At 37.9% G+C, this 15291-nt stretch overlaps 1 protein-coding gene across 1 annotated transcript in view; it reads left to right on the top strand.

Annotated features, from left to right (window-relative positions):
• The window catches only part of TMC1 (transmembrane channel like 1), a 160538-nt gene extending 158263 nt beyond the window's left edge, over nucleotides 1–2275 (top strand). The window contains 1 exon segment of the mRNA XM_036739525.1: nucleotides 2253–2275. Coding sequence (XP_036595420.1) covers nucleotides 2253–2275 — 23 coding nt within the window.
• The last annotated feature ends 13016 nt before the right edge of the window (nucleotides 2276–15291 follow it).

Raw genomic sequence — 15291 nt, 5'->3', positions numbered from 1 at the left:
AAAGACCAAGGTTTTGCCCAAGTGGGGTGGGAGTATTTAAAGGCTGCTGATAGAACTCACAATCCTTACAGACTTTCGCACCTAGTTGGCAAGAATATTTAGGCAAAATAGGAAGCTACAACCTGGCACAAGCTTCTTCTCCCAGGTACTCTACTCCAAGTTAACCCCTTTATAATGCCCATGGTGCAACATCTCAGTGTTTATACCCAAAGCAGTCAATGTATCCAGATTTCTATGTCTCACTCCACCCCCTAACCAAATGAATATTGGAAAATATATTTGAGGGTGCTATTTTTGTGATGCTTGCCCCAGAACACAAAATATTATAGTTATGACTACCTTTTGTTCATGTAATGCTCCTCCTCCAAGGACCCTCCCCTTCCATTAGCAAAAAGTATTAAGAAGAATTGTAGTACAGTAAACTAAATGAAGACAATAACTTTGAAAAACATTTATTGATCTTTTGGTTTGACATCACCTACATTTCCAAATGTTTTCCTTCCTTCTTCCCCTCTCAGAGAGCTATATTTTATAAGAAAGAACAAAAGAGGGTAAATAGTTTAGCAAAATTAACCAACATATCAACCACATTTTATGCTATACAAATTTTTCTACAACCATAGTCTGAGCACTTCTGCAAAAAAGGTGGGGGTATTTTTTCTGTTTCTTCATTGGAGCCATTTTAATCTCACAATATTAAGTTTTGGTTGTTTTGCTGCTATCGTGTTTGCCAATTACAAAAAGTTCAAATCATCCTGTTTATTATTTTCCTCATTGTTTACTTTACTTCACATCAATTCATATGACTCTTTCCATGCTTCTGTTTTCATTATATCCATCATTTCTTACAGCATAGTAACCTATATTATTGTTGTTTTTAATCCACTCCCCAATAAATGTACATTTAGGGAATTGGATTAGTTAGCCTGGGAGATCACTTTCAAGAGTAGAACTGCAGTTCTTAGATATTACTTTAGTTTGCAGTTCTTTGCTACTAGAAAAAAAGTTCTGATATAAATATTTTGGTATAAATGGGGACTTTTTTTTTAATCCTTGATGTCCTGGGCATAAATGTCTACAAGTGGAATTTCCAGGTCCAAATTTTGGGAAATTTTAGTCCCTGTCTTCCCATAATTTCAAATTGCTTTGCAGAATCGTTGGACCAATTCACAGGGCTCCATTCTCAATACATTCATGCACCTATGTTTCAGGGGGTGTTGGGAGGCTCAAATAAAAAAAAAGGATGTAAAACACTTTGCAAATCTTAAGGAGCTATATAAATGCCAGTTATTGTTATTGATACTACTAGCCTACAGTCACCAGGGCTCCAGTTTGGTGATGACGTTATTCTTTGAGTCTCCTACTAAGCAATATTTATAGATCAATATAGGGGCATGCTAGTAAATGTTTAATAACTGGAATGGAAGGTATCGTAGGCATATACACTTTCAAGTTTGATTTGCTTTACTAAAACTTTCTTAAGTCTAAACAATCAAGAAAACAATAAACCAGACCTCATTTACAGAGATTTCTGATTTCTGAAGTGTAAAGAAATGCTAATACTGAAATGTAACAATGGGCTCTACCAAGAAGGTTAGAGGTGGCTCTAGCACACCCCATGTGTGTTTCTATAGCTCTTCAACATTGACTATTTCCACCTTTACCATATTGTTGGATGAGAGGTGAAATCTCAGTTGTATTGATTGTGTTTCCTTCATTATTAGCAATCTAGAACAATCTTTTACATGGTCCTTGATGGTTTTAATCCTTATTTGGTAATCACAATGACCTTGGTTCAACAGGTATTATTATCACCACTTTATAGATGAGGAAAATGAAGCTAAGGGGTTGAGACTTTCCTAGGATCACAGGGTCTAAGGTAGGACTCATAGCGAAGGACCCAGGAATCTAAGCCCTTAACCACTACTCCATATTGCTCTCGGGTCCTAAATTCTATGATTCTTTGAAGCTTCACTTTAGTTATCACAAAAGAAATCAAAATAGCATTTTAAAATGCTAGGATTATTAGAAAAAAGTAAATGTTAAAGAAAGTCAGTTTACCCACCTTATTATCTGCAGAGTTGCTGTGAGGATACAAAAGTGTTCTGAATGCAAAACTGTTGTGTAAATGTAGTATTACAGTGTGTAGTAAGTTATAAAAATGCAGATTTCCAGTAACCTTGCTTAGAAACATTTATTAATTACATAGAAGATTAAATTTTAATTTTCTTTTTTTCATGTGTTTGTTTTAGCAGCTGCAGCAGGTGGCCAGTAACCTTAACAGACAGCTCTGGGACTCAGGAATACTCTTGGCCTTGGAAAGGAACAATAATGAGTTGTCTGGATGTCCAAAGAACTTCCGTGTTGTTATTTCAAATCTTTTTCCTTATTTCTACTGCCCTTTAATGTCAAATACATTTCCAACTATCTTTCTGATATGGAGAAAGACCTCCAGTTCATTCTTTTTTCTGTATCAGTGATTAATTACAACAGCCCTTATTTCTTCTCTGTTAAGACTTCTCTGATCAGTTCCACTGAACATGAGAGCTTGAGAAAGGGTGAGCAAAAAATTCCCGCACATTGACTCAGTGGTTTGCCCAAGAGTTATATTAAACATGCAGCCATATAGAATGCCCTTCTTTTATATTCTTTCTAAAAAGAAAAGTTTGCTCTCAAAAATTTTTGCAGTTGAAGTCTGAGCAGGAATGTGTCACCTTTTCCTACCCACCCACCCCCACCAGGATGGAGTGTCACATATATTAGCTAAACAGTTTATGGCTGATTCATTCACTCCCTTACCAGTTCAAATGAAAAATAAATTAAATGCTCTATTATCAGGCTCCTGACTTTTGATTTCAAAATAGGAGGCAGTTTAGCAACAGTTTTTGAGTGAAAAAGAGACTGGTCAGTAGTACTGCACAGATGAAAGTCTGAATGTCTGTTATCTAGAGGAGAACCATAGAGGTTAGAAAAGCAACTTTTTTTTTTGAAGGAAAAATAAAAAAAGGCTCATTCATGTTACCCAAGGTATAATTGATACTACAGGCTATTCATTTGAATGCTAGCAGGAAGTAATGAAAATATCTATTGACTTAATATATTTTTCAACAGGTAGGTATAAATATATTTTGTAATGAATAAGAAAGAACACACCTTTGGAAACACAGGTCTTAGTTTATGGGTGTACTTCAGCATTATAATTTATTTACAAAAGTAATTTACTTTGAATAATTGATTCTTAAGGCCCCTTGTCATCTGGTCTGCCCATGCTTCTGCATTCTCATTTTCCTGCATTCTCCAAGATGGAAATTCTGCTCCAGCCAAGCCAACTTGCTGGCCACCCCCTTGTAAATAACTTATTGATTACTGCTCCTGCATGCTTGCATAAGCTATTCCTGATTATTCCTGCCAAGTCACGGATTTACAACCTCCTTTAATATCCAACTCAAAAGTTGTATCCTCCAGGAAACCTGTCCAGAGTAACCCCAGTTCACTCTGCTCCATTCCCTTATTTGTTATCCCTTAATAACATATGTCTTCAATTTGTACTATATTATTTGCAGTTGTTGACATGTTTTTGGTATCTCAGACAATCTCCTCTGTGCATGCTTCACTTTTCTGAAGTCGATGTAAGCTCCCCAAGAGCAGGGATCATGTCTTCTAACTTTTATATTCCCCAAAGGTACCTAACTTAGTACTGTGTACACAGTAGGCACTTAATAAATACTTGTTAACTAATGAAATGGGACCATTTATACTTATTGCCACATTTTAGAACAAAGAATTTGCTCTATATTTGTGCTATATAGATGAAAATGTCATCATGGTATAAAAGAACTCATTATCCAGTAATACAAATGATCTGTAGGTCATTATTGCTACATGGGAAATTAGCGGAGTTCCAGGTTTCTTCTGCCTTTTGTACAATGCATGGCATGAGATGAGGGACAAACTGCTTTGTGTCTTCATGGTCACAGTAGGCATGTTGCCACTTACTCATGATCTACTTCATAAAGATGGTGCATGAGAATGACAAAATGTCTATCAACTGTTATTATTTCTTTGAGAGTGAAAGGCCATATAAACATAGGTGAAGACACATGCAATATGAATACAAGTGCTACGTATTTCAGAAAAGGTAAACTCAGAACAAAATATATAAATAATTTGCTGAATCTGATCATTGCCTAAATTGCTTCATGGTTTTAAGCTAGGCATCCTTAGAAATATAAGCTTTCAATGCATTTAATAGTAACTGGTTGGTAAATGGAAATGTAGTAGAAAGAGAATTAGATTTGGATTCAAATTGGGTTTGAATCCTGGTTCTAACATGTACTTCCTCTGTAACCTTGGGCAAATCACTTTCCCTTTCTGGTTCTCAGTTTTGTCATCTGTAAAATGGGTGGGTGGGTGGGTGGGAGTCAAGATGACCTTGAATGTCTCTGCAAGTGCTAGGTCTAAGCTCCAATGAGTTCAAAAGATTTAGAGATGAAAGCAACATTAGAGATAATCTAATTGAGTTTCCTTTTTCTTTCTCTTCCTCTTTCTCTCTTTCCCTCCCTTCCTCCCTCTCTGTATCTCTAGCTGTCTCTCTGTCTATGCAGCGCTCTCTCTCTCTCTCTCCCCCCCTCCCCTGGTATAATGGAAAGGCTTTGGACTGACAGCCAAGAGATTTGGAATCTAGCTGCTAGGGCTTCCATTAACTAGTTACGTAACTTTGGGAAGTCACTTTAATTATCTGGTCTTCAGTTGCCTCATTTGTAAAATAAATGTCTTTGAATTTGAATGTTCTCTCAGGTCCTTTCAGTTTTAAACTTCTATAACTCTATTGGAATTGGAAAGATCACTCATTCTGGGTTCAGAGGACCTGGATTTATATCTTACCTTTGATGGTACTACATTTGCAAGTCACAACCTCTCTGAGATTATTGCACAATATGATCTCCAAGATCCCTTCTAAACCTACATTCATGATCATATGAAGTGCTATGATGGTTAGACTGAAGGATTGGATGATTGGATTGAAAGATAGATATTGTCATGTGTTTTAACAATCCAGCTAGCAGCTTCTGTGGAGGCATAAGATCCCCCCACAGCCAGCACCCAGGAGGCTGCCAGCACTCCAGGAAAGCACAGGTTCTTTTTATCTGCTTAAACAAGGAAAGCACGGTGAAGGGGTTGACCAGCTTTCTTTAATCCAGCATTCAGGTAGTTCAGGGGAGCATACAGACAAGCATCCAACAGACCAAATACAGATTGATTCACTTACTTCAGGGGAAAAAGCCAGCACCCCTAGAGTTCATAACATTCATTTAGTTCGGGGGGGGGGGGAACAAAACCAGCATCCTGAACTTCAGAATAAAATACAAACAAATTACAAATATCAACAGACAGACCCAATCCAATTCATAGTTACCAACATCTGGGCTCAGCCCGAGAGCAAGGGCTGGCCCAGAGCCATGCTTGCCACTGCTCCCATGCCAACAGGAAAAGGAAAGAGGAATCTTCAAGCTGTCTTCTCCCCTCTTATAGAGTTTTTGACATCATCAAGCGCCGCCTGAATGACCAGGGCTGATTGGTTCTTGAGTTGGCCCCTTCCCCTAGGTTAACACCCAATAGGGCATGGCTCTGGAGTCAATACCTCCCCTCAGCCAGCCCCATGACTCATCACACAGGAAGTTCTCTGCTCCCAGGCATGGTTGTGGGCTTCCTGCCCCGGAAGAGGTCACACAGAAAGTTCTCTGCTCACAGGCATGGGTCTCTGGGCTTCCTGCCCCAGAAGAGGAGCAGCAGGCGCAGCACCCAGCAAGGCCCAATGAGATAAGCTGAGCCACCCAAAGAAAACAAAGGCCATTCTGGTCACATCATGTCTGATATTCAATTGTCTACAACTTTAGTAGAAAGGAAAAGAGTCTCAAACTGCTCGATCAGATATATAGCATTTACTAAATGTGAAGCACAGATTTTTGAAGTATCATTTTGCCCACATACTGGGCCATAGACATCGGATGCCTAGGGACAGATGGAAACATACATCACCTGCATTCTTGGTTATTCTTCTAGAGAGGCTGCTCAATCAACAAAGCACATAGTTATAAATAGAAGGCAAACAGTTTGGTAGCCAAAACAACCTCAGCTTCCCTTTTCTGCCATAAACAACAGAGTGGTAGCTCGACCTGTCTTTTCTTTCCTCACAAATAATTGTTCAGAAATAATATGCTTCTGTGAGATGGTTTTCACTACAGCAGAAATAGCAAATTCCTACTTATAAGGAATAGGGATTAGACCTGTGACTTCATTTTTTATAGGGAATTTCCAAGTAAGGAAGCCCCCTCTACCAATGCAGGTTGGCACTTCTACTGAAATTTAGAGTCTTAGGGAGTTGGTTAGAATACAAGATGTTAATGTGAATTGCCCAGGGTCACACAGCCAATCAGACAAAGTATTTGAGCCCAGGCCTTCTTGACTTTGAGACCAGCACTCTAGTCACTAAGCAATATGACTTTTATAACGATAACAAGACCTAACACTTGTATTATTGCCTTAACGTTTCAGTGTGCTTTATGTATATTATATATATAGTGTGTGTGTATATGTATATGTATGTATATGTGTGTGTGTATGTATGTATATTATTATTATATTGAATCCTTACATCCATCCTGTGAGATAAGCAAGTATAAGCATTATTTTCCTCATTTTAAGAATGAGGACCCTAAGACTTAGAAAGAATTAAGAGTGACTTGCCCAAACTCACATAACTAGTAACTAGTGGAGATGGGACTTGAATAGAGCTCTTCTGGCTCCAGTATCATTGCTCTTTCCACTGAAAGTATCTTTGTTGTGAGAAAGAAAGCATTAAAGCAATTACCCAGGATAAGGCTCACTTTCCTCCTCAGTAGATAGTCAAGATGCTTTGCCCGCTGAGCTGTCAGTCACCTACTCATAATTATCTCTGCTTCATACCCTCCCTACCTACCTCATATATTTGTGAAGGGGAAGTATTTTTGCAATCTATGAAACAGGTGGAGGTTTTTCTTATTGGATGGTGGGTCATTTTCAGGCATTTAGTGCCAGCTTGGCCAATCTGGTTTTGTTCTGCCTTAATTTGGTCTGTAGAGACTGATTCTATATTTGTTGAGAACAGACAATGTATAAAATGTGTCCATGACATGTTCCATACCTTGGAGGGACTTATTGCCACACAGAGTGCACAACTGTCATGCATGTCATGTTGTAGAAGCCCTCCAATCCATATGCTTACTATTAAAGATTAGCTTTAAATTTTAAATTCTGGTATTGAAGTAATGAGATTGTGCTTTACCCTCCTTGTTAATATCCATGGATTCTGGAGCACCTTTGGTCACAAAGCTAATTGATGCAAATATATTTCTTTCTGTGACTGAAGAATCTGCTCTCTCTTTCAGGGGCATTAAATTCAAATCTCAGTGAAATTTTCTTTTCCAATTAATTCTTCCTAATGTTTTCTCTTGTGATAAAACTAAAGTTCTTTGTTTCAACAATTGCCTCTATCATTCAGAGGCTTTCCATTAAATAGAAATATTTAAAAGCATTTTGTTTCAGATGTCAAATTTAATGCATAGCATTAAATTAAATACTGATATTAATGATATGGAATTGGATATTTGGTTAGTGACATTTGGAATTCAGTATTGCTTATGAACCAGGATGATCTTCTGAGAAATTAAAAAGTCATTCATATTCTATTGGCATAATTATGCCAATGCTTTAGTCTCTTTTATTACAGATCTAATTCATTTTATTAATAAAAATAACCTAGGGGTGGGGTGTGGACAATACCCTTCAGTGACAAAAATTTTATCTCTATATCAGTGGGGTGATATCAATAAATATTTGTTCAATTGAATTGAAATGATGATCAAAAACTAATAGCATAGCAATGAAGGCTCATGGTATTTGCTTGTATCTGACTTTTCATGACCCCTTTTGGGGTTTTCTTGGCAAAGATACTGGAGTCATTTGCCAATTCCTTCTCCAGCTCATTTAACAGATGAGGAAACTGAGGTAAACAAGATTAGGTGACTTGCCCAGCACCATGCAGCTAGGAAGTGTCTGAGGCCAAATTAGAAATGAAGAAGGTGAGTCTTCTTGACTTCAGGCCCTCTATCTGCTGTGCCACCCTGTAGCTGCTTGGATGAGGGTTCATACTTTGATTGATTGATTTATTGACTGATTCTTTCAACAAATATTTATTAAGCAACTACTATACACCAAATATTGTGCTAGGTATTATGGATATAAAGACAAAAAATAGTCCCTGAAGTCAAATAGTTTACATTCTACTGGGAGGAAACAATTTGACCACTTTCATTTAGATCACAATAGCTTTCTAACTGATTTCCTTGCCTCAAATCTCTCCCCACTTTGATTCATTCTCTCTACTGGGCTCCCAAGATAATTTTCCTAAGCCTTAAGTCTGACCAGGTCACTCCTTGACTCTATGGGCTCCAGTGGCTCCAGTGGGATCAAATATGAAATCTTTAATTTGGCTCATTATAACCTGGCCTGTTCCTACCGTTCCAATGCTTTTGTCTTACTCTATTCCCGACAGAGACTCAGTGTCACTGGCCTACTAACAGTTCTTCGAGCATGACCTTCTCTCTCCTGTCTTTGTGCCTTTGTGCTTACTGTCTTCCATGCCTGCAATGCTCTGTTCACTTACCTTTGCCTCCATTTCCCTGGCTTCCTTCAAGATTCACCTCAAATCCCAGCTTTTCCCAAGGCCTTTTCTGATCCTTCCCCACCCCCACCCCCACACAGCTGCTTATGCCTTCTCTTCTCAGATGACCTTTTATGTCTTTTGTAGCTTTTATGCAACGGTAATTTACATATTATCTCCCCCACTGGAATCTATCTTCTTTGAGGGCAGAGATTGTTTTTGAGTCTGACTCTTTTTTTTAACTTTCTTTGTTTCCCAGGAACTTCACACAAAGCTTGACACCTAGTAAGTGCTTAAGAAATGAGTATCAACTGATAGACTAATAAGTAAATACAAAATATATAGAAAGTAAATAAAACACAAAGTTATTCCCTGGGAAGGAGGAGTACTAACAGCAGGGAAGGAGGAATAAAGAAAGACGCTTGATGTGAGCTTGAATGGAAATAGAGATTTTGTGAGGCAGGGGTAAAGAGGATATACATTTCTGGCATGAAGAACAGTCAATGCAAAGGCTTGGAGGTGGGAAATGGAATGTTGTGTATAGGGAACTGCCAATGTGTCTGAAACACTGGGTAAGTTTAGGAGAATAACATGTAACCCACAGCCTAGCCATCTAGCCCACACAGACGCTGGCCTTAGATCTAGTTTCATTCTGTGGGCTGTCTCAAGGAAACTCAATATTTCTCTTTGCTTTATGATTCCCCTATCTCATGGATTATTCTTGGAAAATCTCCAAAATAAAGCTTAGATATAGCGTGTGTCTAGTTTTCCTGGGATGTGGATAATAGAGTTTCCATTTTCTATTCAGAAATTCAAAGAAACAATGGGATAACCTATATTTCATTCTTCCTACCCTTCTTTCCCCCCCTCCCCACCATGCAGAATTTGAAAATGACTCATAGGAGCCATTAGTCACATAGAGAAAACACATGGAACACTCATATGGCCAATAAACTTTCTCACTGGAGTAACTCTTTCCCATCTATTTTCTCCTTTTCTCTTCTCCCTCTCCTTCTTCCTCTCCCTCTCCTTTCTCCTCATATCCATCTTCCTTTCCCTTTCTTTGTTTTATACCATCCCTTCCAAGACTCATTATGCCACACTGTGGTCTAGACCACTCTCAGAAGATAATCATGCTTGGGGATAGCTAAATAATCCCCTTCCTATCAGTCTATATCAATAGCACACTATTTTATCAAGGGGTGTTAAAGTTCTGATTTCTTGCCCCACCCTATGTCACATATGGCTTTGCTTTTCAAGGACACTGTTCAAGAATTATGTGGGAGAACATTTGATATATCCTAGACCTTTCTGTCTTTTACTTCCTCGGTGCATGTCCCCAGTGGTGAGGTCTCTACTTTCTACCTCAGCTGCTCTCAAGTCCCCGCTCTAAAACTTAGCTGTGTGGCATTGAGCAAATAATTGAACTTCTTTAAACTTCACTTCTTTCATATGTATAATAGAGACAATAACATTTTTCACAAGGTCATTCTGAAAAATAAGGTTTTTCATAAATTCTAAATGGAATGAAAAAGAGAATTACGTGGGTGATTCTCATCTTCTTCCAAACATCTTCCAAAGAGGTACATATACTGCTCAGGAACTAACTATTGCTTTCTCCTAGGCTGGGCAGGCCTTGTGCGATTATATCTCTTTCTGTGTCATACTTTATGTCTCATATGTGACATGCAAAGCTATCTTTTATGTACACTAATAGTTAGCATTTATATAGTGATTTAAATTTTGCAAGTATTTTATAAATATTATCTGATTTTATCTTCACACAGATTAATTGATTGATTGATTAGCAGATGAGAAGTATTATTGTCTCTGTTTCATAGATGAGGAAACTGAGGTAGAAGCACAGCAACTTGTTCAGGGTTAACCAGTTGTAGATTCCTTGAATCAGGAGTTTTCATCATAAAACTAATGAAAGAGTTTAATGACTTTCCCAGGGCATTAAGATTATATCCCCATTTCCTTCCCCTTCCACTTCATTCATTGAAGATCTGAGTGATCATGTGATCATGTATTAATTGCACTGATAACTTTGGGCAAAAGATGAGAGATACAACTAATTTCAGAATGAATTAACAAGTTTATAAATTATATTCTTATTGCCAAATTTGTTACTTGTCTCCCTGATTGAAGTACGAGCAGGGAATCAGTGTAAGTCTGGATTGTGTTTGACACCATTATTATTATCATCACCTCACCTCCAGTCCCATTTTTATTGACATGTAGAGACAGTCTCCATCAGCTAACTCATCATTAAGTCAGTGGAATAGAATAAGAATTTTAAACCTTTTTTTGTATCATGGAATCCTTTCAGTATAATGTTTTTAAATGAATTTTTAAAATGCTAAATTTTAGTTAGAGATGAATGAAAATAAAAATGTAATTTTTTTTCCAGTCCAAGTCCACAGACTCCTTGAAGTCTATCCACAGACCGATGGACCCCTGATTAAGAACCTCTGGCTTAGAGGAAGGCATTAAGAGATCATCTCATCCTGCAGATGTTATTACACATTATTTGTAATTATCAGATACCTCTAAAGAACTCATTCATTTCTATATTGTTTTAAGATTTACAAAACACTTTCCTTATGGCAGTCCTATGAGCTAGGTTTCATGGGTTGCCATGGCCAAATACTTCATTAGCTCTTTGCCAATGGGCTGGTGGTGTACCGCTGATTGAGGTTGATTCTCAGAGAGCAGATTCAGTCTGTTGCCAATACCACTGCAGAAGCCTTTTCAGCTAAGTGGGCCCTGCTAGAAATCACAGTCCATACCTTAGCCTTAAAGAACCCAGGACCATCTTAACCTATGATGAGGACCAGAGTTGGACTTCTGTGGAAGCTGTGTAGGTAACTCAAGCGTTGTTTCACAGATAAGGATACCAAGGGCCAGAGCTAGGACAAACCTAAATCTTCTAACTCTAAGACTTTTCCTGCGATACAAGATTGTCTTTTCATAAAATGCTTGATCTTCAAAGTGCTCAACTAATCCTTAAAACACATAGTAAGATTCAAAATAATATTCTCTTAAGGCAGAAGTATCAAACACTAGGCTGGGGGCCCCAAAATTCTAAAGTGCAACCTAAAGCATATTAAAATGTAATTGAGAAATACGTAACAAAATAAATAATATGATAGAACATAGATAATATTAATGTGTGATTTTCTAAGTCAATGACCTACAGGGATCCTTATGTAGGTTTTGGTTGTTTTTATTTGTTTTTTCAGTTATGTGACCCCATTTGAGTTTTCTTGACAAAGATACTGGAGTGGTTTGCCATTTCCTTCTCCAGCTCATTTTACAAATGAGGAACTGAGGCAAACAGGGTCAAGTGACTTGCCCAGGGTCACACAGCTAGTAAGTGTCTGCGGTTAGATGTAAGCTCAGGAAGATGAGCCTTTCTGATTCCCAGACCACTGTTCTATCCACTGAGACATCTAGCTGCCCTTGTGTATGGTTTAGTTGTCCTATTTCTATTAGAGTTTGATATTATTGTCTTAAGAAACCTAAAGCAGACAGAAATTAAGTGAGTTGCTAATTTAAGTGCTAACTTACTCTGTGTGCTAACTCACTGTGTCTCAGACCTGAGATCTATACTCATACAGGTAATTAATTTAGAGATAGAAGGGACCTTTGAAATCATTAAGTCCAACACTCTTATTTTCTAGATAAGGAAACCAAGGTCTAGAGAAGGAAAGTGATTTTCCCAAAGTCACTTAGGTAGAAGTAGGATTGGAACCCAGGGTTTCTGACTCCCAATCCAACACAAAATACTGGATAAATAAGGCACTGATTATATATGTCAGGGTACCTTATGTATTTCCCATTCTGATATGACTCACTATGTGAATCTAACTAAGCAGTTAACCTGTTTGTACCTCAGTGTTTCTACTTGAAAAAATAAGCAAAATATTTGCATTATATCCCATTATAATATTCTAACGATAGAAGCTAATAGGCTCATCAATTTAGAGCCAGACGGTCCTTCAGACTCCAACCTTTTATTACAGGGTATATTCAATTCAATAAATATTTATTGAGCACTTCATGTGTGGGAAGCACTATGCTAAGCTCTGAAGACAAAAAGGAAGTAAAAGACAGTCCCTGGCTTCAAGGAGCTTACAATCTAATGATTGTAGATTCCAAAAAGAAAGGGATCTTAGAGGTCATCCACCAGTCCTTCATTTTCTAGATAAGGAGATTTAGGCTCAGAGGTGAATTGCTCAAGTTCAGAAAGGTAATAAAGAGAAGCTCTAGAATTAGAAACCCAGTTCTTTCACTCCAGATACACTGCTTTCCCCTTACTCCCTGCATTAGCACAACTGAGGCCCAGGTTGAATGACTCACTCAAACTCATGCAAGTAGCAGACCCAAAGATATAAATCCTGGCTCACTGACTTCAAAATAAGGACTCTTACCACTACACCAGAACAAGCTATGTTTGAGCATACTCATTTGGCTCATACTCAAATTGATGAATTTGATTTGTATGGCTAAAGTGAAACTTCTCACAGCTCTGCCCATAGCAATCTCAGAAGCCTCTATTCAGTTGAAGCAGCAGAAAAACATATGTTGATTTAACAATGTACATTTCCTTTTTATCAGGTAAGAAGTTACTAGAAATTCTTGCTTATAAATAAATTAGTCATTAAAAAGTACATCTACATATTGTCCATACTACTGTAGTAGCAATTTGGATTTGAAGATCTTTCCCACCCATTAAGAGGCCATGTCACCTGCTTATGTCACAGGAAGCCTAAGTCACATGTGTTGGGAGGAGCTTCCTGACAGGAAAAGGAAGTTATGTCACAGGAAATGCAGAGAGAGAGAGTGCCGTTATGGCTGCTAATGGCTTCTAATGGCCGCTGTAGTGATAGTTAGAACCGAATAGGCTGACTTAGCTGTATTGTGAGTTTGTTTTGGGGAAGACCCCAGCATGGAGGTAGAGATGTTTTGGGACAGCAAGGCTCCATGTTGTGATATCATGTTTTAAGTTCCTTGCTGTTATGATGAAGTAGGCTAACTGGCTGTGGGAGTTGAACATTTGGTTATGGGATATGGTTCTCTGGTGTCTGAATAAATGTTATACTTCTTCTGCCTTCTTTATGGAGAGTCTCACATACTTTGTGATACAGAACTGCATAGGCATATTCACGATTATCATTGATATTGTGTTTGTTGCCTTACTGATACAACTACAGACTGGCATTTTAAATACTTATAGTAAAAAAAAATTTTTTAACACTTATAGTAAAAGTATAGTCAGTTGGTCAATAAGGATTTATCAAGCACATACTATGTTACAAGCACTGTACTAAGCTTTAAGGATACAAAGACAGGCACAAGACAGTCCCTGCTCTCAAGGAGCTCATGTTCTAATGGAGGGAGACAATATGTAAACAGTTATGTACAAACAAGATATATGCCAGCTAAACTGGAAAGAATCAAAAGGAGGAAGGCACTAGCATTAAAAGGGATCACAAGTGACTTTTTGAGGCTATAACTTAAAGGAAGCCAGGGGAGTCTGGAGGCAACGATAAGGAGGGAGAGAATTTCAGGTATGGAGGCCAGCCAATGAAAATGGTTGTAGGTGAGAGATAGGGAATCTTGTGTGAGGAACAGTAAAGTCAATGTCATAGGATCACAGTGTATGTGAGAGTAGGGTATAAAAACACTAGAAAAGAGGAAGATTATGAAAGGCTTTGAATGACAAAGAATTTTATATTTAATCCTTGGAGATGACAGACAAGCACTGGAGTTTACTGAATAAGGGGTAACATGGTCATACCTGTTTTAGAAAGATCAACTTCACAGTTATGTGACCACATAGTCATTTAAGTTCCTGAGGCAGTGAATTAGCATTTTAATAGAAATATTTTTAAGTGAGTATAACACTTGCCAATCAACTGTTTGGTTGATATGAGTAGCTTTACAAAGGTTGTATAAAAGGATTAAACACATACAGATTTCACATCAGCAAAGTCAGAATGTCCCACTGGAGTAAATACTATTTTATGCTTGTGGATTTTATTCTTTTTAGAAGAAAACTTCACTTCTGTGGAAGTGCAGCATGAATATTATGATAAAAGTACACAGGAAAAACTTATCTAAAGTAAAATTCAGGAATTAATCCGATCTGTTAAGTGAGTGTTCTCTCCAATAAGTGTGGAAGATCTGATCTACAATGTAAGAGTCCCCAAAATAATGAAATAATGGGTCATTGAAGATCTGAAATAAATGAATGAGATTAACCTACCTGAGTGTTCACTCATTCCTCTCCAGCTACCACTTGAAAGCAAAGAATGTTTGTCAGGTGAGCAAGGTGGAAAGAGTTTTGGAAAGGCTTTGGATTCAGTGGACCTGGGTCCAAACCTTGTAACTGTTGCTACCCATCTGACCTTGGGCAAGTAACTTAACTTTGCTGGGCTTCAGTTTCATAATTTTTAAAATGAGTGGCAAAGCGGAATGGCTTCCAGATCAAAATCTATGATCTTATGACCCAGATATAACTACCCCCTCTGATACTTCCTAGCTTTGTCACTTTGGGCAAGTATAACCTTGCCAAAGTTAAC

The sequence above is a fragment of the Trichosurus vulpecula genome, chromosome 9 (genome assembly GCF_011100635.1).
Source record: "Trichosurus vulpecula isolate mTriVul1 chromosome 9, mTriVul1.pri, whole genome shotgun sequence".
NCBI lineage: Eukaryota > Metazoa > Chordata > Mammalia > Diprotodontia > Phalangeridae > Trichosurus > Trichosurus vulpecula.
The sequence above is the reverse complement of the archived record's forward strand: the minus strand, read 5'-3'. Positions and strand labels throughout refer to the sequence as shown.